At 49.7% G+C, this 26,406-nt stretch overlaps 1 protein-coding gene across 1 annotated transcript; it reads right to left on the bottom strand.

The window, feature by feature from the left end:
* Positions 1-21,927: 21,927 nt before the first annotated feature.
* On the bottom strand, positions 21,928-24,854 carry CBLN1 (cerebellin 1 precursor). Its single transcript, XM_049864129.1, has 3 exons — positions 24,591-24,854; positions 24,324-24,443; positions 21,928-23,063 (listed from the first exon to the last, which is right to left on the bottom strand). Exons 1-3 carry the CDS (start codon positions 24,852-24,854, stop codon positions 22,866-22,868), a joined length of 582 nt encoding a protein of 193 aa, XP_049720086.1. The 3' UTR covers positions 21,928-22,865.
* Between the last annotated feature and the right edge of the window lie 1,552 nt (positions 24,855-26,406).

The following is a 26,406-nucleotide window of genomic DNA, read 5'->3' as shown; positions in this document are numbered from 1 at the left end:
TGTTCCATCCCAAAACTGCCTCTTGATCTATGTAAAGGTTCCTCACGAGCATGATTATGTGTTCTGGAATTCCCATTCTTCACAATGTTATCCGTAATTTGTTATGATCCACACAGTCAAATGCCTTTGCATAGTCAATAAAACACAGGTAAACATCCTTCTGGTATTCTCTGCTTTCAGCCAGGGTCCATCTGACATCAGCAATGATATCCCTGGCTCCACGTCCTCTTCTGACACTGGCCTGAATTTGTGGCAGTTCCCTGTCAATATACTGCTGCAGCTGTTTTTGAATGATCTTCAGCAAAATTTTGCTTGCATATGATATTAATGATATTGTTCTATAATTTCCACATTCCGTTGTATCACCTTTCTTGGGAATAGGCATAAATGTGGATCTCTTCCAGTCAGTTGGCCAGGAAGCTGTCTTCCATATTTCTTGGTGTAGACAAGTGAGCACTGCATATGTGTGTTGAGACATCTCAGTTGATATTCCATCAATTCCTGGAGCCTTGTTTTTCACCAACGCATTCAGAGCAGCTCGGACTTCTTCCTTCAGTACCATCAGTTCCTGATCATATGCTATGTCTTGAAGTGGTTGAACATAGACTAATTCTTTTTGGTATAATGACTCTGTGTATTCCTTCCATCTTCTTTTGCTGCTTCCTGCATCGTTTAATATTTTCCCCAGAGGATCCTTCAGTATTGCAACTGGAGGCTTGAATTTTTTCTTCAGTTCTTTCAGCTTGAGAAACACCAAGCATGTTCTTCCCTTTTGGTTTTCCATCTCCAGCTCTTCGTACGTGGTATTATAATACTTTATCTTCTCGAGACACCCTTTTAAATCTTCTGTTCAGTTCTTTCACTTCATCAATTCCTCTTTTTGCGGGCAAGTTTCAGAGTCTCCTTTGACATCCTTCTTGGTCTTTTCTTTCTTTCCTGTCTTTTCAATGACCTCTTGCTTTCTTCATGGATGATGTCCTTGATGTCATTCCACAACTACTCGTCTGGTCTTCCACCACTAGTGTTCAATGCATCAACTCTATTCTTCCGGTGGTCTCTAAATTCAGGTGGGATATACTCACGGTCATATTTTGGCTCTCATGGACTTGCTCTTATTTTCTTCAGTTTCAGCTTGAACTTGCATATGGGCAATTGATGGTCTGTTCCACAGGCACTCCCTGGACTTGTTCTGACTGATGATATTGAGCTTTTCCACTATCTCTTTCCACAGATGTAGTCAATTTGATTTCTGTGTGTTCCATCTGGTGAGGTCCATGTGTATAGTCACTGTTTATGTTGGTGAAAGAAGGTATTTGCAATGAAGAAGTTGTTGGTCTTGCAAAATTCTATCATTCGATCTCTGGCATTGTTTTTTATCACCAAGGCCATATTTTCCAACTACTGATCCTTCTTCCTTGTTTCCATCTTTCACATTCCAATCACCAGTAATTATCAATGCATCTTGATTACACGTTTGATCAATTTCAGACTGCAACAGCTGATAAAAAGTCTTCTATTTCTTCATCTTTGGCCCTAGTGCTTGGTGAGTAAATTTGAATAATAAATAGTCGTATTAACTGGTCTTCCTTGTAGGCATATGGATATTATCCTATCACTGACAGCGTTGTACTTCAGAATAGATCTTGAAATGTTCATTTTGACGATGAATGCAACACCATTCCTCTTCAATTTGTCATTCCCAGCATAGTAGACTATATGATTGTCCAATACCAGTCCATTTCAGCTCACTAATGCCTAGGATATCAATGTTTATGTGTTCCATTTCATTTTTGACGATTTCCAATTTTCCTAGATTCATACTTTGTACATTCCAGGTTCCAATTATTAATGGATGTTTGCAGCTGTTTCTTCTCATTTTGAGTCATGCCACATCAGCAAATGAAGGTCCCGAAAGCTTTACTCCATCCACATCATTAAGATCGACTCTACTTTGAGGAGGCAGCTCTTCCCCAGTCATCTTTTGAGTGCCTTCCGATCTGGGGGGCTCATCTTCTAGCACTATATCAGACAATGTTCCATTGCTATTCATAAGGTTTTCACTGGCTAACGTTTTTCAGAAGTAGACTGCCAGGTCCTTCTTCCCAGTCTGCCTTAGTCTGGAAGCTCAGCTGAAACCTGTCCTCCATGGGTGACCCTGCTAGCATCTGAATACCGGTGGCATAGCTTCTAGCATCACAGCAACATGCAAGCCCCCACAGTACGACAAACTGACAGACACGTGGGGGATTTGCAAAATACTATGTGTTAAAAGAAAAAAAAAATTTTTTTTCTTTTATGTGTTAAAGGACTGGTATAAAGAATATTCAAAGAATTCTTAAAACTCAACAATAAGAAAATAAACAATCCAATGGAAAAAATAGACAAAGATCTGGACACCTCACCAAAAAAAAAAAAGATATAGAAGTGGCAAAAAGCAAGTGAAAAGACGCTCAATATTATTTGTCATTAGGGAGTTGCAAATTAAAACAATTAGAATGGTTAAAGTAAAAAAAAAAAAAATGACAACACCAAACATTGACAAGGCTGCAGAGCATCAGGCGCTCTCACTCGTTGTTGGTGGAAATGCAAAATGGGACAGCCACTCTGGAAGACAGTTTCTTACAAAACTAAAAATAGTCTTGCCACATAATCCAGGAATTGCATTTGTATGTATTTACCCAACTAATATGAAAACTTATGTCCACAAAACAACTTGCATGCTAATGTTTGTAGAAGTTTAATTTATAAATGCCAAAAACTAGGAATCAACCTAGCCCTTTAATAGGTGAATTAGTAAACAGCTTTGGTGTATTCATACAATGGAATATTATGGAATGATTAAAACAAATGATTTATCAAGCATGAAAAGACATGAGCAACCTTAAATGTGTATTGCTAAGAAGATTCCAGTTACATACCGTTGTGTAGAAGGCAAAACTATAAAGACAGGGAAAAGATCAGTGGTTGCCAGAGTTTCAGGGACAGAGAGATAGGGTTGAATAGGTGAAGACAAGGGGGGTTTTAGAACAGTGAAACTATTCATTATGATAGTATAATGATGGATACATGACATTTTGCACTTGCCAAAATTTATAAAACTTTCCTATATTTACATGTTCAGTCGCCTGAGAGACCCTAGAAGCAACAATACCCCAGCTGCAATGAGCATACCTAGTGCACAGATCTTGACTTCTAATGCCATTCTCCAATAACAGGACTACTTGGAGAAATGGCTGATTTCAGGACTGGTGCAGGAAATACACGAGAGCAGCCGGGAGCATTTTGTAGCATTTCGAAAGGTGAGGAAGTGCTAAAGAAAAACAAAATGAAATAAATAAACAAAGAAAAAAACCTATGTTGATAAATATATGTCATAGGGACACAGGTGCCAACTTAAAGAGTCCCCAGTGGCCCAAGGCAGAACGATTGAGCAACAAAATAAATGCAGTAGCATTGTATTGTAATCCAAAGTATAAAATAAAATATCCATGAGTCTTTACTGACCTAAAATGATTGAATAAATAAATGGAGGGCAAGAGACAAATCTCCCACACAGAATTCCAAATAATGTATGTAGATATTTCGCTCTCCAAGAGGAAGAACATAAATCCCATCCTTCAGCATGGACAGCACACAGGACAAAGAGTACAGTATGGAAAGGGGGAGAAAAGGGTACCACAGAGAAACCTGAAAACACTGCCTCAGACGGGTGATCACGGTCAACTTAGTAGTTAGTTAAGCGCTGTAGAGTCGGTTCCGACTCATAGCGACCCTGTGCACGACAGAACAAAGCACTGCCCGGTCCTTCGCCATCCTTACAATCATTGTTATGCTTGAGCTGATTCTTGTAGCCACTGTGTCAATCCACCTCCTTGAGGGGCTGACCCTGTACTTTGCCAAGCATGATGTCCTTCTCCAGGGACTGATCCCTCCTGATGATATGTCCAAAGTATGTAAGACGCAGTGTCGCCGTCCTTGCTTTTAAGGAGCATCCTGGTTGTACTGCTTCTAAGACAGATTTGTTCATTCTTTTGGCAGTCCATGGTATATTCAACATTCTTCATCAACACCACAATTCAAAGGCGTCAATTCTTCATCGGTCTTCCTTATTCATTGTCCAGCTTTCACATGCATATGATGTGATTGAAAATACCATGGCTTGGGTCAGGTGCACCTTAGTCTTCAAGGTGACATCTTTGCTCTTCAATGCTTTAAAGGTCCTTTGCAGCAGATTTACCAATGCAATGTGTCGTTTGATCTCTTGACTGCTGCTTCCATGGCTGTTGATTGTGGATCCAAGTAAAATGAAATCCTTGACAGCTTCACAGTCAATGTCAACAATAACAAATCATACTGAGAGGATGTATACGATATGATGCAAAAGGCGCTTCACTTCTGTGGTCTTCCTCCAGAAAACCATAAACTCCAGTCTAATCATGTTAAAAATATCAGATGAACTCCAGTACAGGAGAACCGTACCGGCTGCCGTTGAGCAGACGCCGACTCACGGCAGCCCCGTGTGTGTCAGAGTGGAACTGTGCTCCAAGGGGTTTTCAATGGCTGATTTTGAGGGAAGTAAATCACCCGGCCTTTCTTCTGAAGCACCTCTGTGTGAACTTGAGTCTTCCGGTCATCAGCTTAGCATGTTAACCACCCAATACTTGACCAGTATTTTTCCAAACTGCCACGGTCATTTAAAAAGAAGAAAAGTCTGAGAAATTATCACAGCCGAGAAGCACCAAAGGACACATGACGAATAAATGCAATGTGATATCCTAGGGGGGATCTTGGAACTGGAAAAGACATCAGGTAAAAACTGAGGAAATCTGAATACAATATGGACTTTAGCTAATTGTAATATATTAATATTGGTTCGTTAATTGCAACAAATACACAACAAATGTAAGATAAGGAACTCTGGTGGCACAAGGGTTAAGTCTTCGGGTGCTAACTGAAAGGTTGGTGGTCTGAACCCACCAGCCACTCCGAGGGATCGAGATGCTCCCATAAAGATTACAGGGTTGCTGTGAGTTGAAATCGACTCCACAGCACAGAACAACAATGTAAGATGTTTTTAACAGGGGAAACTAGGTAAGGAGTATAGGGGAATTCTCTGTATTTTCTAAAATTTTCTGTAAATCTAAAACTGTTTTAAAAAGTAAAGCTTATTTAAAAAAAAAAAAAAGACACCTCCTCCTTGAAGTCCCCTGCCTCCTCCGAGATCCCATGGGACTTGACATCTCCCTCTACCCTGGCACTGGCCGCATTTCTCCAGGCCACCACCAGTCCAGTCCATAAGCCTCCCAGAGAAAACCCTGTCATCCTCGGCTTTGTAACTCTGCAGCATTTGAAAAGAGGACTCGCATCTCCTGAGAACTGCCTTGGAGACAACCACCCGTGGCTGCAGGCAGCCATTCTGGTCTGTTCCTAAAACAGCCCGTCCTGTGCCACCTCTGGAGACACTGCTGTCTTGATTGACGGCTGCACTTGTCCCAGCAGAGGCTAGGGGCTCGCTCCCTCGAGGGCAGAGCTCAGGACCAGAGTCCAGACAAACCTCCTCCCCTCCCAGCTGCCCTCTGTCCCTCTCTTGGGCTCAGAGGCCGTCTTCACCTTGATGGGGATCAGCTTTCCAGAATCAGAAAGACAGCTCTAGGCGGGGTTGTTTTCCCACCTGAAGCAGTTAAGCGGTTCTATTTTTAAAGCCCTTAGTTTCTCGCTGTCTGGCTCCGGAGGTGGCTGGCGTTCAGGATTCTGCTCAGGATAAACGCTCCCATCTTTTACTCTTCCCTCTCACCTCGCTTTTACGACATCACCAATACCATCCTCCCCTTGGTGCTGGCTGAGGAAGCTGGGCTCATAATTCTTTCAGAGAAGGCATTAGAAAGAAAGAAATTAAGTTCAATCAAAGTGTCAGGTCTGAATTGTTTGTGTTGGTGTATAAGTGAGAGGAGCTTACTAAGGCCTCCTCGTGTGCCCCAGCCTTCTCCCTCTCCCCTTTCCCACCCCCGCTACCCCTCCAAAAGACAGCCCCTCCTGATCTTAACATCTAACAGGTGACAACAGGAGTGAGTCAAAGAAACAAGTCTTAAATCGAGGTGAGCCAATCATTGCAGCAGTCTCAGGAGGTTGGATTTGGCCACACACACACAGAGTAATTGTTCAAGTCTTCAGAAAGCGGCAGGCACGTGCAAACAGCTTGCCCAGCATTGCCTCTGTGTCTCCCCTCAGCCAGCTCGCCTCTGCTCAGGGCTTCTTCACCAACCTTAATGCTGGTGAGATCCAAGTTTGTCCCTCCAGCTCAGGCCTGTCTTCTGGCCTCCAGTCTATTTCTCCAATGTCTATTTGATATCTCAGACCTATTGCCATCGAGTCAATTCCAACTCATAGTGGCCCTATAGGACAGAGTAGAACTGCCCCAGAGGGTTTCTAAGGTTGTGAATCTTTACAAGAGCAGACTGCCACGTTTTTCTCCCGAGGAAGAATCACCACCTTGCAGTTAGCAGCTGAGTACTTAACCACTGCACCTCCAGGGCTCCTAGGATATCTCAAATGAGCCTCATATACAACACGTCCCAAACTGACCTCACAATCCTCTTTCCCTCAGATCCAGTTCTCTTCTCTGGGATGGCAGTGCCATCCATCCTATAGCATAAGCCGGAAATTCAGGAGAAATCAAGGGACCACCCCTGATACCCTCTTGCCCTCTCTCCCTGCCCAAATCCATTGCTAAATCCCAAAGTTTAATTTCTAAACATCTCTAAATCCAACCTCTCTGCCACTGCCCTGGTCCAAGTTGCCCTTATCCCTGAGCCTGGGTGATGACCACAACCTTGCCTCCAATCTGCCTGCTTCCACTCCTGTCCATTTCTAGGCCTTTCTCTTCCCAGCAGCCATCCCAACATTGAGTAGATGCAAAGGCAATCATGGAACTCCTCTGTTTTAAACGTGTCAGTGGACAACCATTGCTGTCAGAATGAAGACCTCAATCCTCACCATAGCCTATGTGGTCTTGGGTGATCCAGCACCTGGAACACTCCAGCCTCGACCAGCGCCTCTACCCCTCCCACACTGCAGCAACGTTGGCCCTTCCTCAGTGCTCTCATCACTTCCACAGCTCCATGCCATTCCCACCTCAAGGGGTTTGCACATGCTGTTCCTTCCTCAACCAGAGTGCTCCTTAAAAGCAAGGATGGCGAGACCATGTCTCACACACTTTGGACATGTTATCTGGAGGGATCAGTGTCTGGAGAAGAACTTCATGCTTGGTAAAGTAGAGGGTCAGTGACCCTCAAAAAAGTAGAGGGTCAGGACGACCCTCAATGGCATGGATTGACACAGTGGCTGCAACAATGGCCTCAAGCATAACAATGATTGTGATTATGGCTCAGGACTGGGCAGTGTTCATTCTGCTGTACATGAGGTCAGTATGAGTAGGGACCAACTCGATGGCACCTAACAACAACAACAACATTCCTTCTTCCTGGAATGTTCTCTCCCACCCCTGAGCCTTGGCCTAGCTAATTCTAGTCATCCTTCAAACCTCAGTTCAAAATCAGACTAGTTTAAGCTCACGTATTAAATATCCCTATAACTCCCTATGTGGGCATGTCCTCCATGGCACATACAACTCTTTATAATCACACAACTCTAAATGATTATTGGATTAAAGGATGGCTAGTAGCAGTAGGGAGCCCTTGTGGTGCAATAGTTAAGAGCTCAGCTGCTAAACAAAGGGTCGGCAGTTCAAATCCCGCTCCTTGGAAACCCTATGTGGCAGTTCTACACTGACCTATAGGGTCACTATTGAGTCGGAATCGACTCGATGGCAACAGGTTTGGTTTTTTTTGTTTGTTTGTTTAGCAGCAGTGGGGTTGGGGGCGGGGGGCAGTGGTGGTTCAGTGGTAAAATTCTCACTTTCTACATGGGAAACCCAGGTTCGAGTCCCAGCCAATGCACCTCGTGTGCAGTCACCACCCATCTGTCAGTGGAGGCTTGCATGTTGCTAGGATGCTGAACAGGTTTCAGCAGACATTCCAGACTAAGACAAACTAGGAAGAAAGGCCTGGTGATCTACTTCTGAAAATCAGCCAGTAAAAACCCCATGGAGCACCCTGTTGTGCGTGGCATCACCGTGCATAGGGGCTGCCTGGCCAGTAGCTAACAACCACTAGTAGCTGAGGGCAGGGATTTTGTCCATTTAGTTCATGCTGTAATACCAGCACCTGGAACACTGCCTAGCTCATAGTAGGGGCTCAGTAACTACAGGGTCGCTATGAGTAGGAACTGACTCGATGGCACCTAACAACAACAACTCTGTTTAACATGAATTAATGGATCTTCCCAACAACCTAAGCAGTAGATTTTATTATCGTGCTTCCTATACTCAGAAATACTCTGCAACTTACCCAGGTCATACAACTCGTGGTAGCAGAACTGGGATTTGAACAAAGTCTAAAAAAACCAAAAACCAAACCCACTGCCATCAAGTCGATTCCAACTCATAGCAACCCTATAGTTGCCTCTAAAGTCCACACACTTGATCAGTATTTCGTACTGTCCTGCCCCTCTTTGCTCACAGGATCTGTGGGCCAAGAAGGCATGTGGCTTCTTTCCTCCCGACCAGACACCGTGTGCATGACAGGAGAGAGCAACATGCCATGTGGAAACCTGAGCCAGGGGCGGGGGAGGGAAATGCGAAAACCCCATGGAGTCAACACGTGCATTTTTGGACCACCCAGCACCCCGGTGTACACACTCCCTGCTCTTGATCTTACTGACAATAACAAGCATTTATTGTATGCCTACTAAGTGCCTGGCACTGTTTTAAGTGTTTTTATACATTCACTTAATTAAGCCTATGGAGTAGGCACTATTATTATACCGACTTTTCAGGTGAGAAAACTGAGACTTAGAATAAAGTAGAAATAACTTGCCAAAGATGACACAACTAGTCAGGACAGAGTGGGATAAAAACCAGGCAGCCTGACTCTGGAGCCACACTTCTAATCCCTGCTGCATCCTGAGGAGCTGAGTCAGCCTTGGTGTGATGGTCAGTCAGGATGACCAGTCCACCCCTAGATAAGGGTGAGCCTATGGTGTCATTCTCTCACTAGAGACATTAAATGCTGAGCCTATGACACGAGAATGAAAATTACGAGTGTTGGTGCCCCCATGCCTGTTCCCTAGACCCTTCGTCTCACAGCTCTCTTGCTTCCTGTGTTTTCTTGACCCTAGTCTCTCAGCCTTCACTTGATTCTGTGAGCTGCCTTGGGGCATATGAAGAAATTCCTTTTCTGTTTAAAATAGCCAATGTCTGTTCCTTGCAACCAAAGTGTCCTAACAGACACTTTCCAGAACTCTGTGTTGCGACTCAGATGACAAGACTATGGACTAGGACCCTTGATTCCCATGGCAGGTTTTCTTACACTTGCAAATTAAGCTGCCATTCTAACAAAAGGAGGGTAGCAGGGAGTCTGGTGCCTATTCAAGGACAACTCAAGATGGTGGTAGAGGGTGGGCAGAGGGCTCCAGTCTTGGGCTGGGAGGGACAGGGTTGCCCAGACCAGGGAGTAGAGGTGAGAGACGGAAGAAGCTGGGTGTTTACACTTAAAGGGATTGGCAGCCCAAGAATGGCAATGGGCAAGAACAGAAAACAAGCAAGGTGGCTTTAGCAGTGTGGAAGACCAAATTAAAATGACAAGAGTCAGGCAGGCAGGCTTTCTAGCGGGTACGGTTTGTACAAGAGCCCTTGTGAAGCTGTGTTATTATCTGCACACAAGCTGGGCAGAAACACAGTGTGCTGAGATGGGCTGTCACCGTTAAGGTAGAAAGTGAAGGATGCAGTAATCAAATTGCCTCCCAGGCATCCATCCTATTGAGAGGCAAACATGTTAGCCAACACGGGCAGAACCCCCCTTTCTCCTGCAAAGTGAACCGATGCTAATTACTCTTCTCAGATGATGTCCTCCACATCATAGAAGTAACATCCTTTGTATAACCAGATTTCATCATGGGAAATGAGTAACCCCATCCCCCTCCCACATTCTGCTTCATCCTGAAAATCATGCACAAACACAGTGGGGAAGATGAGATGATGATTCAGCAGATGTTTATTTACTATCTCCATGGCACAGTCCAGGCCAGGGGATGGGGCAAGTGCTTGCCAAAACTGGGCTGCAGGTCAAATCACACACGGACTCGTAAAAATACACAGCCCAGGACCCAGCCTAGAACTCCTGAATCAGAATCTTCAGGGACAGGTGTGGGGCAGGAGTCCTCTCCACGAGCTTCTAGTTGAGGGTAGGAGATGAGGTCAGAGAGTGGAGGGGTGGGGCGGGGTGCTGGACAGATTGTGAAGGCCATGATTAATAGTTTAGATTGTATTCCAGATGAATAGATTATATCCTAACTTGCCACTTGGGAAGTTTGGAGGAAGGCTTGTGGTGATCTGATTCCTGCCTTAAAGAGTTTGCCCTGGCTGCTGGGCAAGAGTGGATATAGAACAGCAAGAGCAGAAACCAGAAGAGAAGTTAGGCTCCCGCATTTGTCCAAAGGAGAGAGGACAGTAGCCTGGCTCAGCTGACAGGTTTATTTCAAAGGTGGAGCTGGTAAAATTTTGCTGATAGATTGGATGTTGGGTATAAGAGAGAAGGAGGAGTCAAGGATGATGGTAGGGTTTTTGGCATAGCTACATTTTTTTTACTAGGAGAAAGGGAATTCCATTAACTAAGATGGGGAAGACTATAGCAGGAATAGATTTAGGATATGAAGGTCTGGGGCTCCATTTTTAACAACATGTTATTTCTGAGATGCTTGTTAGCCATCTGAGTGGATATGTGGACTAAAGATTTGGGTATAAAAGTCTGGGGTTGGAATCGGGGCTGTGTGACCCTCAATTTCCTGTGCCAACTTTCAGTGTTAGTTTGGGAATCCCCTTACACACAGACACACACACACACATACTCTCACGCACATAATCCCTGATGCTTCCATGAAGTGGACTGTACTCTCTGACTTCCCAAGGGGTATATGACTCAACAGAAATTTATTTAGAGATTGGCACGGGACCCCTTCAGAGCCAATGAGATACCATGAGAATTCTGTAGACTTCAAGAATAGAAGCAAACACCCTTCCCAGAGGATCTGAAGCGGATATGATGAAAGGATTGGAGCTTCTGTAGCCTTATTGTGACTGTAAGGAGTGAAGGGAGCTAAGAACGAGAAAGAGAAACAGAGACCAAGTACCAATGATCAAGTTACTCCTGAAGCTATCTCTATCTCTCATAGTTAGTTTTCTCTTATATGAACTGCCAACAGGTTCTCTTTAAGTAAAATTCTCAGGTGATTCTGATACAACACATCTGTGACTGGTATTTGGGAATAACTGTGGATCCTGGCTGAAAGCAGAGAATACCAGAAGGATGTTTACCTGTGTTTCATTGACTGTGCTGAGGCATTCAACTGTGTGGATCATGATAAATTATGGGTAACACTACAGACAATGGGAATCCTGGAACACATAATTGTGCTTATGAGGAATCTGTACATGGATCAAGAGGCAGTCTTTCAAACAGAGCAAGGGGATACTGCATGGTTTAAAATCAGGAAAGGTGTGTGTCAGAGTTGTATCCTTTCACCATACCTATTCAATGTGTATGTTGAGCAAATAATCTGAGAAACTGGATTATATGAAGAAGAACAGGGAGTCAGGATTGGAGGAAGACTCATTAACAACTTGGGTTATGCGGATGATACAACCTTGCTTACTAAAAGGGAAGAGGACTTGAAGCACTTACTGATGAAGATCAAAGACCACAGCCTTCAGTATGGATTATACCTCAACATAAAGAAAACAAAAATCCTCACAACTGGACCATGGTAAATGGAGGAAAAAATTGAGGTTGTCAAGGATTTCATTTTACTTGGATCCACAATCAACACCCATGGAAGCAGAAGGCAAGAAATCAAAAGACGCATTGCATTGCGCACATCAGCTGCAAGAGATCTCTTCAAAATGTTAAAAAAGCAAAGATGTCACCTTGAGGACTAAGGTGTGCCTGATCCAAGCCATGGTGTTTTCAACCACCTCATATGTATGTGAAAGCTGGACAATGAATAAGGAAAACCAAAGAATTGACGCCTTTGAATTGTGGTGTTGGTGAAGAATACTGAATACACCATAGGCTGCCAAAATAACGAAAAAATCTGTCTTGCAAGAAGTACAACCAGAATGCTCCTTGGAAGCAAGGATGGGAGACTGTGTCTCACATACTTTGGCATGTTGTCAGAGGGATCAGTCCCTGGAGAAGGACATCATGTTTGGTAAAGTAGAGGGTCAGCGAAAAAGAGGAAGACCTTCAATGAGATGGATTGATAAAGTGGCTGCAAAAATGAGCTCAAGCATAGCAACAATTGTGAGGTTGGTGCAGGACTAGGCACTATTTCATTTTGTTGTACATAGGGTCGCTATGAGTCGGAACCAACTCGACGGCACCTGACAACAACAAAAATGGTATGTACATGGTCCTACGCCATTGCTACTCAAGTGGGGTCTGCAAACCTATCACATGAGAGCTTTTTAGAATTGAAAAATCTCAGGTCTCATCCCAGACCTAAGGATTCAGAATCTGAATTTTAACAAGATCTCCAGGGAATCTAGGCACAAATAAGTACCGTTAGGCAACAAGGAGCCTGAAAGAAGACACATGCTTGTGATATAATTCAATAGCAACATCAGCGTGTTTGGGTGGCAGCAATAAATGTCTTGGGAGCAATAATAACAACTGGTATTTGCTGTGTATTTACTATGTCCTTCACTCTGTTAAATCCTTCATGAGTATTACCTCATCAGTCCTAATAGAATTACATGTTATTGCTCAATTCACTTCAACAGATAAGGAAATCTAAGCTCAGAGAGGCTAAGCTTCTTGCCTAAAGTCACACGGCTAGGAAGCAACATCTACTGTTTTTGTTAACTTTACATGCTTTCCCCCTTCTTTAGTTTAACAGTTCCTGCCAGACAGGGCTGCCTCTGCCCATGCCACCCACCAACCTAGCTCCAGGCCTGGCCAATTAGCACATTTATTTTTCTGACCAGGGAGATTGCTTCTGGGAGTGAACATGACTTACTTCAGTCCAATCTATATCAACTCTGGAATTTTTGCTGCAACTGTTGGGGAAAAAAGTACTTTCATCTTAATGGGCTGGTGGGGGGAACTAGGTAGGTAGAATGTGGGCCTGTTGTTGGAGTCAACTTGTCAAAACTGGGGCCTGGAAGTTAATCAAGATATGAAAACAGGCAGGTTTCTGATGACATTGTTTAAGCTCCTGGGTCCAGCCATACCTGAGTTGAGCCATCCTTGCACTTTTTGGCTATGGGAGCAATAAATTATTTTGGGAGAGTGCTGCTAAGGCCAATTTAAAGTTTAGTTTCTGTCATTTGAAACCTTAAGTGTCCTGATAAATACAGTGATAAGGCCAGTCCTCAAAACAAGCTCTGCTTAATTCAGACACTGCTCTCCTAGTCTGTACTCTCCCACAAAGGAGGGTAAATGCCAAAGGTAGTAACAATGGAGTTGGACCATGGGGAGTTCATTGGGCGTGTGGGTGGAAGAAACCAGTTTTCCAGCTCCCATCCTTGACCTTCCATCCTTCCGGTTGGTTTCCCCTCAGGATAGATATGGCCTCTGGTGAATGATGTGTTTGTTCATGGCTCCACCTGGATCATAACTCCTCCTGAGCTCCTGAGAAGGGGACCAAGGAGAAGGTGGCTTTGCTCTGATGGAGCAGAAGCCTTGAGATCAGATGAACGTGATTAGATGGCTAGTTTGCTGTTTGGTCATTCACATACGAATCAAGCTTCTGCTATTCCTGTCTGTGCTCCAGATTCCAGGAGTAAAGTGAGGCATAAGTGAGCCCGGGTTCTTGTTGCTGGGGAGGGACACAAACAATAAACAAACAGATAAATGAGCATTTCTGTACCCAGGACTGCTCTAAGGAAAATAAAGCAGGCAGTGTGGCAGAGCTCAGCTAGTAGTAGAGGGCCTGTCTTAGCGTTATAGCTGTTAGCTGCCATCCAGTCAGACCCAGACTCATGGTGAGCCCTGCACAGCAAAAAGAAACACCGCCTGGTCCCTCGCCATCCCCATGACCAGTTGTGGATCAGACCATTGTGATCCAGAGGGTTTTCATTGGCTAATTTTTGAAAGTACAACATCAAGCCTTTCTTCCCAGACCATCTTAGTCTGGAAGCCCCACTGAAGCCCGTTCAGCGTCATAGCAACAAGCAAACCACAACTGACACACTGGTGATGGCTGTGCATGAGGTGCAGTGGCCAGAAATTGAACCTGGGTGTCCCGCATGGAAGTTGAGAATTCTACTATGACCACCAGTGCCCTGGCTCAATGTTAGAGCAATCAGTGATGGCCTGCTGATCTCTGAAAGAGGAGGAGGAAATAGCCACATAGGGTGGGGAGATGGAGGAATATTTCTTGCCCCAAGGATCAACATGTGCAAAGGTCCTGAGACAAGTGAGAGCTTGGCAGTAACAGAAAGCCAGAGTGAGTTAGTCTGCAACAGAGACTAGCAGTAGAAGATGAGGCTGCAGAAGTCAATAGGGCCCAGGTCATGAGGCCTTCTATTCACAGGGCATTGCAAAGGCACGGGATGCTTCTTAGTAGAGGATTCAGGTGGTTTGGTTTCTGTTTTTAGAAGCTCATTCTGGCTACTGAGGGGAGATTGGAGTAAGGGGGCGGGCTAAAGAAGACTCCGGTCACAGATCCGAAAGCAAGTCCTCAGGTGGCTTTTTCTGTGGGCTGGGGCTAGAAGGCAGGCTATAGGTGATAAGTTTAAGCTGGAAACTGAGACATGAATACCCAACTGTCACCTGGGAAATCTTGTATTCCGTAGACTTCTAACTGGGACAGAACCCTGCAGGTCAGGTGGTCTCATTCCTTGGGGAACAACTTGCTTTGTCTGTACCCTGATTTCTCATGACAGAGACAGGGGCACGTTTAGGCAATCAAGGAAAACAGCTGCAAACTTCCCAGCCTCAAAGAGCACCACTGTCACTCATATTGATGCAGGAGATTATTTCACCAACACTTTGGTGAACCTGCCAAGCAAGGTCCCGCTTGGGAAGCATCAAGAGCCCAGGGAAGAAGGAAGGAAAAGCACCAGACACTCAGATGCCATGTACAGGATGAGCTGTGAGTCTGCATCCACAGCTCAGTTGGTATTGCTAACATGCCTTCTCCCTTAGCATCCCCAGAATAGGTAAATAATCTGTCTACTGAAATGAACTCCTTCAAAAAGAGAAAAAGAAAGTGAGGGTTTGGAGCATTGCTGAGACTTAAATTGAGCAGCTCTGATCAAGATGAGTTAGTAAAATGGTAGGCTCCTTTTCAGCTGCATTTTACTACCACATTTGTAGTCACTCAGTCTTAGAAAACCATCTGAACTTCTCAGCAGAAGTACACATTGGGGAGTTTATTTTTGAGTCTCTCAGAAAACAAAGGAGAGTCTTCCCAGTACTGGATCTGGGCAGAGCACACAGCTTCCTTTAAAGGAGGAGGGAGAGATGCCCAGTTGTCTCTCCTTTGTTAGCAATTCCCTCCTCCCTCTTTCAAATCTTCCCTGACAGTCTGTGGTAATTTCTGATGATGGAAGAAAAGGCCACTGGAGCCTCACCTGAGTAAGCAGATTGCTGCCGCAGAGCCAGTGGGCTGAACTCCCCCACTGTATGCTGGGTCAGAGGTAAGAAAAGTGGTGGGAAAATCCTTGATATTCTTCAAAGGAAACCAACTAAGCCTACTCCACCTCCATGCTCTTCAGCAGAACCAAAAGCTGTAACGGGGATTTTGGAGGTGTTCTGCCTTCAGCTGGAACAAGAACTCAGAGGCTCTATTGCTAGCCATGAGCAAGGATCTGCTGGGGAAATCCCAGTTCCCTGTTTGGCCACTGTCCTGTGTGGCTACAGTTTACAAGGGTCAGTGTGCTGGCACATGGAAAAACCCTATGGTCTTCCCAGCTGACTGGTACCATCTACCATCATCACCAGAGGCTTAAACCCCCGCCCATTGCCAGACGTAATTGCTTGATGGATCCCAGGTCGGTTAAAAAACAACCAACAAATACTGAATCATGCTATTAGAGGTTTAAGGGGGTGTTCCTGCCCACTAAGGAAAATAAAATATAGTCCCTGCCCTCTAGGGAGCTCACAGTATGTTGAGGGTAGGGGTGGAGAGAGAGGGCACAGAACAGAGCAAATGCAGTAACAACTTGTGCTGCTAGGTTAACTCCAGACAGCAGGCACAATGCGATTCCATTATACAATAATGTGGCTGTTCAGGGGGATAATGGGGACTTAGAGAAGATCACATGCCAAGCCTGCACTCCAGTATCTCACAATCCAGTGGGTTCCAGACCCAAAGTATCTGTACTTCCTCATTCATCCATTCACTCATTCAAGGAATACTTTTCATTCTGATTGTAGTCTAGGTACTGTGGTAGGCACTAAGAATACACCTGTAAACAAGGCCTTTGTGGTGTTCAGTCTGGTGGGCCAGGAAGTCCATTCGTGAGGCAACCAGTAACCCAACCATTCATATACAGGTTCACTTACTCTCTCATTCAAGGAGCATGTACAGAGCATCTCCCATGTACCTGACACCATGCCAGGCACTGGGCATGCTGGGGAACATGCAGATGAGGCCTGGACCTCATGGAGCTTAGTGTCCAGCAGAGCCGTGGTCGTGACATGACCTGGATAGGAGAGCTCAGCAGTCAGCAGTGGAAGTCAGAAGGGGCTTTGCAGATGAGGTAGATAGAGCTCAATTTCAGTTCTAAAGATCAAATTAGAACCTGCTCAGGTCACACAGGAGTCCATCCCTGGTGCCTTGTCCCATAACTGTTCCTAAACTCACCAGAGTTTGCTAAGATGAACAAAGATCTCTGTAGGCCCTGGGCTGTGGCCACAAGATTGGAAGACCCTTCCTGCCAATCTTGGAGCTCTCCTTCCTGACAGTGGCTGCACTGTGTCCCTTACTGCTGCCTGAACACACAGGAAAGCATTCTCCCAGGGAGGAGACCTAGCAACAATCAGGACACCAACCCATACATCCCACTTCACTTCTTCCTCACTGTCCCAGCTCACTGCCATCTCAGGCTGTCAGTGCCTCCCAAAGCAGGCTGGGCTCAGAGTGAAATGGGAAGACAAGAAGCCAGAGCAAATGCAGGAGCCTGGGAATGTTTCTACGTCCACACAGGGTTTGCAGGCTCTTCTGTGTCAGCATTACTGTCAGTGATGTGGGCGGCGGGGGGGAGGTGGGAGGCAGTGGCAGGGCAGCTCAGAGATCCAGAAGGCCCCCCTGGAGGGTAGTTCACTGGCTGTGTCCACTTCCTGCAGTCTTGGCAGGTATAGTTTGGTTTAGCTTATGGTGCAATCCCAGGATTTCTGCTCTGTGCCAGGTGCCATGGGAGGCACTGGTCTGAGCAGCATGAAGTTTCTTCCCTGGAGGGACCTGCCCTCTAACGGGGGACATAGATACGCAAACAGGGCTCACGTTCTACTCTGGGGCCTACAGCTAGACAATGTTCAGTCCACAGTGGTTGATGCAAATACAGAAGCAACAGGGTTGGACAGGAAAGATAAAGAAAAAAAAAGATACTAAGGGCTAAAATCACTTACTCTCATTCATTGATTGGAGGGGGAGGGTAAGTGTACAGGGGAAGGAATGTTTCCTTTTCCTAATTCTATCATTTACTTGCTCTGTGCCCTCCAGCAAATCCTCCACCCCCCACCCCCGCACCCCATTTCATTCTTCCATCTGTTCCATGCAGGGATCCATCCAGACATTTCCTGTGTCCTGTTTCTGTGACAGTATCATGTCCTAGGTGTCTGTTGTTTCTTACCGTTGTTATTTATTCAGCACCCTAGTGGCTTAAGAGTTTAGCTGCTAACCAAAAGGTCAGCAGTTTCGAATCTACCAGGAGCTTCTTGGAAATTCTATGGGGCAGTTCTACTCTGTCCTATAGGGTCACTATGAGTCAGAATCGACTTGATGGCAAGGGGTTATACTATGGGCCAGGCATTGTCGAACATTTTTAATACCTTCTTGCACATTCTTCACAACCATCCTGTTGTGAAGGGCATCTAACAATGAACAGGTATTATTATCTCCATATTAAATGTGAGGAACCTAAGGCTCAGCGTGTGTGATACATTCTCATTGAAGGACCCTTTGCAAAGAGACTAATGTCCTAGAGTGAGTAATTGCCTCTGAGAAGCCCTTGTTTCCTACATCAGATTGGCTTAAAGGGATGTGTAGCTGCGCTGTCCCTCCTGGATGCCCGATGGCACAGCTGGCTCCCTCCCTGCCCCCCCCCAGTCGGTAAGAGGTTTGACTGTTTTGTTTGAATGTCGGTGGGTGTGCCAAGGACGGGACCAAGAGCCTGCAAGGAGGAGGAAGGATAGAAGTGAGGAAGGGTGGGTGATCAGGTGGGAGGACTCAGGGACACATAGATCAGAAATGCAGGACCACCAGGAAGGAACCCTAGATGTCTGGTAGTTCACCGTTCGCGTTTGTAAAGTGAGAAAAAACTCAGATTAGGGGAGACCAGTCACGCATCAAACCAGAGGCTGAGTGCAGGGCACACAGCCGCAGCTCAAGGTCTTGCCCCCTCCACTGAGCCCACTGGGCCCCAGGACGCCGCCCAGGGCCCGCAAGAGTGTGCTGTCCCTTACCTCCGCCCCTATCTCTCCTCCCACCCCATTAAGGAGCGGGGTGAGGCTCCCTCTCCATCTGGGTAATTATGTTCTCATTAGGAGCCTATCTGCCCGCACTGTGAGAACTAGCGCTCCAGCGCAGCTAGGAAGGTGAGCTTCCAGCACTGCCAGTGGGGGAAGCGGCTAGCAGGGAGCGAGCGAGCTAGGGGTAGGAGGGTCTCAACGCAACCCCGCACTGCCTCACAGACAGCAGAGAGGACGGTGACCCAAGATCCCCTACACACTGGATCCTCCTGGGGCCAGCACTGACCCAGTGGCTCTTGGAGCACTTGGCGCCGCCTGGAGAACCCAGGCTAAGACTTCAGGCCTGGGCTCCTTGAGTTCTGGAAGCCTCCCTGGGTACCTCGCACCACAACCCTGGGCCAGGCCGGGTGCTCGACGCTGGGCTGACTAAAACACTGCCATGCCCCCAGGGAAGTGGGTTGGGGAGGCTAGTGTGTGTGGTAAGAAAGATCATACTAGACCTCCAAAGGAGATCAGAAAAGGAGTGATGAGTCTGCCTATCTAGGGTATGGGAGGCTTCCTGGAGAAGGTGATATTACTATTGGGGGATGGGAGAAGGAAGTAAACCTGCCTAGGGAAAACCTTTCAGGCAGAATGAGGGTGAGGCTGAATGGGAGGGTGGTCCTGGGACCCTTGCAAGGCCATTCTGATGAGGGTTATTTTATATGAAAACAGAGGGTGAACCCAGACCCGAAGAGTGCAGAGTTCTAAGCATTTAAGGAGCAATTGTGAGGAGTAGATTTTAGAATTCGCTCCCCTCCCCAGCAGGGAGGGAGTGCCTACTGAGCTGTAACCCCTTTCTCCTCATCCCCCGTCACCCCAACACACCAACTGAAGTCTGGCTACCTCCCAGCTGGGGCTCAATTTCAGAGAAAAGTGGCTCACCTCCCCCTGGAAGAGGTAACAGCTGCCTTCGCCTTCAGCCCAGAGGCGAGAGTGTTGGAGGCCTCTAACCTCCAGGTCCATCTGTGGGTAGTGCTGTCCTCAGCCCCATCCAGCCAGGCTAATGGGAGGCGTAGGCTGAGGATGAGGTAGCATGGGCTGGGGCACCCCACGTCTTACTGGGGCTCTCTGGGCAGAGGCTCCAGCTTAGCACTCCCAAGACCAGCTCCACAGGTCTCCCTGCCATGCCAAGCAGGCCTGATTGGAGCGTGAGGAGGGTGGTGAACCTTGAAAAGCAGTGCCCTATGCTGTGTGGACAAGACACTTCCAGGAGGCAGCCTGGGCTTCTTAGTTCCCCAGAACTTCTTAGTTCCCCAGAAGGTTAGGATTCTGGAAAGCGGAGAAGAAAAGTGGCACTTCAAGAAACAGCAGGTGCGGAGGCATGGAGACAGGAATGCAAAATGGGCTTATCCAATGGTGGGAACCCCAGGAAGGGTCAGCAGGTGGCAGAAGAGGAGGCTGGAGCCAGGGTGGGAAGGGTTTCTAAAGCCAGGTTCAGACTTCTGGGGAGGGAAAGGGCCTCCACCCAGAAGAGGTCCGCTGAAGCCCGTGCATACTCAAGGGAGAGCTTCCCCTTCTCTTTCCAACTGGGGGCCCATTAGATCCCCTCTGCGTTCACATCTGGGCTAAACTTGAGATTCTGCAGGCACAGGGGTCCCCTTTGCCTCTACCCCAGCCGCAGGCCTAGCGTTCAGAGGCCGGCATTCAGGAACGCGGCATCGCAGGCCGCAGCCAGGACTCACTACCCCAGGCAAAAGAAGCTGCAGGCTCCTTGGTCTGGAAGCAAATGAGAGCCGGAACCCTGTGCAGCAGGGACTCTTGGAAATGTCTAGGTTCCTTCGTGTCTTGATACAGATACGCAGGCTAAGGCCTAGCCAGGGGTTTTGCCAAAGTCATCCAGCTGGGCGCTGCTGGGTGGCCCCACAAGCTCCAGCACGCAAGCGGTACACAGGTCCACCGCAACTAGAATCCTGGTGGTCCTGACTTCGGAAAGAGGAGTGACCACCCACTCGCAGCCAAGTGAGCTCCAAGCTTCTTTGGAAGGGTAATGGCTACCCAACCCGCGCGGTTCACCAGCCACCCGCCTACGCGGAGAGTACAGGGAACCCCTTCTCCGTACGCCTGGCGGGCGGGCTCCGCGCGGGCAGAACCGCCGGTTAATCTAGATCCGCTGCCGAGCTTCTAACTGTCCCTGACCCCTCCCTCCCATCCGGAACGCGGGGAAAGTGCCCTCTTTTTAAAAATTAGTCTTTTAAATTCCTCTAGTGTTCCGAATGGACTCGAGGGCACTGGGTTCTGGGAGGGTTCCTTATTCCTCCAAATCCTACTCCTCTGAGGACTGACTGGGAGGAGGGAGAATGGTGGGCCGCTTCTCACTCCTTCAGTCCCTGCCTGTCCCCTACTATGCTGGGGGCATTGGGACTGAGGGAGCGGGCCGCTACAGAAGGCGGTGGCCTCTGAATTGCGCGCGCCAGGGAGAAACAAGGTCCAGGTTTCAGGAAAAATCGGGTAATATCGCTTGTTGCGCTATTATTAATCCGCACCCCAGGAGCTAATTAAATTCCTCCCTGAAACTGAAGTCTGGAGAAAGCCTCCAAAAGGACTGGAGCCAGAGGGCTGCGGCGCCGGCCCTCTGCCTTCCACCTGGTTTCTCCCCACTGCCGCTGCCGAAGCAACTGGGTCAGCCTTCTAGACTTAAAACCATGGCGTTTATTTTAATTTTGCTTTCACATTATGTCCCTGTACAACCAAAACTCCTGGACGAGCTTCTCTTGGGTAAAAGTCTTGGAAAGAGTGCAAACACAGATCCTGAACACCCGGGTAGTTCGGCGGACGGACTCTGAATTCACACACAGCGGTGCAAAAACATACGCTGCTTCGGGACCTGCTGGGAGGACAACAATCGGGGAAATCCGGGGGCAGAAGGCCTGGCGAGGCAGCAGCTCCTGGCAGGTTGGTTTAGGTCCTTGAATTGGGATCATTCTCGGTGCATTCAGGCTGACAAAAGCCCAAACTTCGCTCCCAGGCGGCGGGAGCACCTGGCCTAGCAGAAATTCGGCCACATTTCTTATGTTTGCGCCAAAGCAAAGAGCGCAGGCACTTGCTAGGCGGGCCCCAGGCTTCGCAGCGCAAGGTCGACTTCGCCCCACCGGGAGGAAGCCCTCATGCGGGCTTTTCGAGGGTGTGTTACCTCCGAACCTCGCCCTTCCGCTCTGCCCCAACCTTGCGGCTGGGGAGGACGCAGAGCTCAGAAAGCTGTCTCAGAAAAATAAAAGTCTCACTTCAACTTTATTGGATTAAAGCAAAATTAAATCTTGGCTATTCACACGTATGTTACAGAGGACGAGAAAGCGTCCGGAAGGACCTCCTGGCGTTTGGTGATGCCACACAGAGCAGGAGGGCATTGACAAGCATCAGAACATCAAGCAGCCTTAAATTTCACGGTCACTCCAAACAGAACATAGAAATACAGAAATACAGTCAGTTTCCACTGGGAAGAGTTTTTCGCATACAAATGATATATTTATATATATATATAATTTTTAAACCAGTCACCACTAAGGCGAGTCCTTTCTCTGCTACCAAGCAGCCGAGGACACAAAGTGTCTTCAGCTAATTAACTCTCAAGCATCTTTTAAGAAGAGTAGCATTTGCCAAATTAAAACTACCTCACCCATCCAAAAACAAAAAAACCTTAAGCCTTCCCCAAACTAAAAAAAAAAAGTCGGGGCATATTAGATTTCGGCAGGTGGAAGAATTCAGAGGAGAAATGGGGAGAGAAATATTTCACGTTACACAGTGAAATACAAAGTTTCTTTTAAATAAATTGTAGGGAACATGAACGTGGGGGTAAGAAACAACGACAAGGCAGCTCTTTCATGATCACTGCAACTAGAGTGGGGGAGGTGAGTTTACTTTTGGAAATGAGAGTGAGCAGAGCTAAGCAGAATTTACTTCTACTGAGGAAGCAGAAAACTCCGTCCCACCGCAGGCCCGCACCTTTACCCGGATGCCGCTGCGGAACAGGTAGAAAGTTTCAAGTCCTGCAGCTTTCTCGCCCTGTAAATTTCAGCCTGTTTCTCACTCCCCTCTTGTCTTTACCCTCTCCCTGCCTCCATTCTAGCGATGAGCCAGTCAGAGGGGAAACACCAGGAATCCGGAGAAGGTTGAGTACTTCCAGCCCCCCATCAAGTTCCCCCGCTCCAATTTGAGGTATGCTCGGTCGCCCTTCTCCATCTGGATTAGGACTCCGTTGCTGGCGGCCTCCCGGGTCACGTCCTGGTCACCAGCAAAGGCTGAAATCACCGGCCACCCATTTAACATGAGGCTCACCTGAGAAAGAGAAAGGCCCGCTTCAGATACAGCCAAGGCGGTACCGAAGCAGCCATGCAGCTGCGAATCTCTGCCGCTGGGCTAACAGCCATAAAGACCAGGAAGTATGGAGAGAGGGGAGAAAGAGCAGCTTTGCAGCTTATCTGCCGAGGGTTCGGTGGGGGTGACATACAGCATCTGGGTGAGAGGAAGAGTCTGCCCTCAAAAGGAGAGTCGCCCTCATTCTGTTTCTCAAGCTGAGCCCGCCAAGAGAATCCCGACTGAAATTCCCAGTTTAATGAGCCCGCAAGTGGCTTATGCCCTGAGACCGGCGGTCTCTCTCCCCTCTCCCCCAGCCTCAAAGAAAAACTCAGGCAACTCTGCTCCCGGCGCCCTTGGTAAAACAAAATAAAACCAAAAAACCCAGTTCCTCTGGGTCCCGGCTCCCTCTCTGCCCTCGACACAGCGCAGAAGCGGGGGCAGGGTTTCTGGTTGACTGGAAATCTCGCGCCGAGTTGCATTCTGTGCTTGGTCTCCAAGCCCGAGCTCCATTCCCACCCCAAACCCACCCGCGCCGGCCACCGCCTGGCTTTGCCCTTGCGGTGGCATCGCCAGCCAGAGGCCGGCGCCCTCGACCCAGCGGCGAGTTCCGCCTTATGTCTCCACCCGGCAGAGGCGTGGACACCTTCGGGGACCTAGAAAGCCGGCCGAGGGCGGGCTAGGGCACCGCAGGAACCCGGAGGAGCACAACGTCCCCTCCCTTCTCTCTCCACCCCTCACTCCGCCAGGGCTCGGAGCTCCTAGTTCAAAAGCCCAGAGTCGTTCCCCACTCGGACGCCGGTGACCCTGTCCGTGATGCCGAAAGCAAGGGCACAGATCGCCTGCTTGGCTTCTAAGCTGGAGCGAGGGGTCGTGGTGCTGAATACGCGGTGAGCCGCCCGCTTCTCAGGCTTCCGGGTGCGGGGGCTGTCTGTGGTGCTATTACAAACGCTATGGGAAGTCCCCGGAGTCCCGTCGGAAGGCGGGGAACCTCCTCCGAGGGGCTCGGAAGGAGGAGGCAGGAAAATGTCTCTGGGAGGGGGTTGGGTCCCAAGGGCCGGCGACAGAGGAAGCAGGGCACAGATCAAGGCACAGAGCCGTGAGGCCCCGCCACCCGTCCCCTCCCAGCAGCCCTGGTACATGCAGCTGGCACTTCTGTCTCCCGCCCCATACGGCCGCCACACCCCCGCGGCTAGAACCCCCCTACTGGGGCCGGGGCCGGGCCCCGCGGCGGCAGCTGACCTGGATGGTCTGTCTGTTGTAGACTTTTACCACGTGGAAGTTAAAACTGTAGATCCCTTTGCGCGGGGCAACGAAAGTGCTGCGTTCTGAATCAAAGTTGTTCCCGATGTTTACTAATACCTAGAATGAGACGGGAGCGGAGGGGAGTGCGCAGGGGCGGCCCGGACCCCGGCCCCCGCGCCTCCGCAGAGCCGGGTGAGAGGACCGGGCATCAGGCCTCCATCCCCCTCCCCCGTCTGCAGGGGGTGGGCGGGAAGGCGCACTCACCTGGTCGAAGTAGATGATCATGGTGCGATTACTCATCTCGGACGGCTCGTGGTTGGTGCTCCTGATGGCCGAGAAAGCCACCTTGGCGCTGCCGGAGCGCACGGAGATGCCCAGAGCCGTGCCCGTGGGGTCGGACGTGGGGTTGGAGTCACACACCACCAGGCACTTGCCCTCCAGGACGATGGGCTCCGTCTCGTTCTGCCCGCGGGCCGGGCCCGCCAGCCACGCCGCCCCCAGCAGCAGCAGCTCCACGGCGCCCAGCATCGCGGCGCCGGCGCCCACCCGCCCCCCGCCCCCGGGGCCGCCTGCGCCAGCCGCCCCCCCGGCCCGGCCCGCCCCGAAGCCCCCTCCTTAGCCCCGGGCGCCGCTCGGCCGACGCCGCCCCGGTCCCCGCTGCGCTCCCTGGCACTCCGGAGCGGGAGTCCTCCCGCGATGCCCCGAGCCCGCGGGGCCTCAGGGGTGCCGCGGCTGCCCGGCCGCACTTGGCTGCATAGCCGCTGCCGCTCGGCCCCACCGCCGCCGCCGCAGCCGCCCGTTCGCACCCGCCGCCGCCGCCGCCGCCGCTCTGAATTATTGATGCAGCGCGCGCTGCAGCCGGAGCAGGCGGAGAGCGCCGGGCACAAAGGAGCGGACCGCGGCCTGGCCCCGCCCCGCCGCCTCCCGGCCCGCCTCCAGGCCCGGCCCCGCCCCCGGCCCCGCCCCCTGGCCAATCCCGAGGCGCCGCGCTCCCCGCCGGGCCAATGGCGGCGCTGTCCGCGCGCGGCCACCTGACCCGGGTCGCCGTTGTTATTAGGCGCCGCGAGGCGGGCGGCGCGCGGCAGCTGGGTTGGGCTCCGGCCGGGAGTCGACGGAGGGAGCGAGGGCGGGACCGCACGCGCGCGCGCTCGCGCCCGGACTGTCGGCCGCGGCCGCTCGCTCTCGCCTCCCGCCTGGTGCCGCAATCCCGTGCAGCCCCTCAGCCCTTCCCGCCCGCCCCCCTCTCCGGCCCTCAGGTAGGAGGTGGAGCGGGCCTCTAGGATGGGAGAAGACCCGCGGGGTCCCTGGGGTGCCCGCTCTGGGCGCGCGGGGTGGGAGGGCAGCGCCCCCCAGCGGGCGCGGGCGCGAGGGGCAGCCGCTCGGCCGGGCTGTAGGGCGTGGGCGGGGCGGAGCCAGGCTGCGGCCTCGGGGAGGCGGGCCCACGTGGCGCGGCGCTGAGCGCGGCTCGGCGGGGACTGGAGGCCTGTGCCCCCGGGTGGAGCCTGAGAGTCGGGAGGTCTCCACGTCCCCTTCCTGGCCCGCGGCAGCGAGGATGGGTCTCGGCCTCCCAGCGCTCGCCGGCCTCTGCCACCGCCGTCTCTGCTGGCCTGGGGCGCTCGTTCCTTGCTTGATTCAAGATAGACTTTTGAACACGCACACGGGTCACAAGATAGACCATTGGCCACACCCACCTGTCACAAGATAGACCATTGGCCACACCCATCTGTCACAAGATAGACCATTGGCCACACCCACCTGTCACAACATAGACCATTGGCCACACCCACCTGTCACAACATAGACCATTGGACACACCCACGTGTCACAAGATGGACCATTGGCCACACCCACCTGTCACAACATAGACCATTGGACACACCCACGTGTCACAAGATAGACCATTGGCCACACCCACCTGTCACAAGATAGACCATTGGCCACACCCACCTGTCACAACATAGACCATTGGACACACCCACGTGTCACAAGATAGACCATTGGCCACACCCACCTGTCACAAGATAGACCATTGGCCACACCCACCTGTCACAACATAGACCATTGGCCACACCCACCTGTC

The sequence above is a fragment of the Elephas maximus genome, chromosome 21 (assembly GCF_024166365.1).
Source record: "Elephas maximus indicus isolate mEleMax1 chromosome 21, mEleMax1 primary haplotype, whole genome shotgun sequence".
NCBI classification, from domain to species: Eukaryota; Metazoa; Chordata; class Mammalia; order Proboscidea; family Elephantidae; genus Elephas; species Elephas maximus.
Note: the sequence above shows the minus strand (reverse complement) of the source record. Positions and strands in the feature narration are given on the sequence as shown.

What these genes read in the sequence shown, in the direction of transcription:
- CBLN1 (XM_049864129.1), bottom strand. Translation starts at nt 24,854, where the DNA reads ATGCTGGGCGCCGTGGAGCTGCTGCTGCTGGGGGCGGCGTGGCTGGCG. An exon ending in TGATCATCTACTTCGACCAG is followed by an intron (nt 24,444 to 24,590) that starts GTGAGTGCGCCT and finishes GTCTCATTCTAG; the next exon opens with GTATTAGTAAACATCGGGAA. An exon ending in ACAACAGACAGACCATCCAG is followed by an intron (nt 23,064 to 24,323) that starts GTCAGCTGCCGC and finishes TCTCTTTCTCAG; the next exon opens with GTGAGCCTCATGTTAAATGG.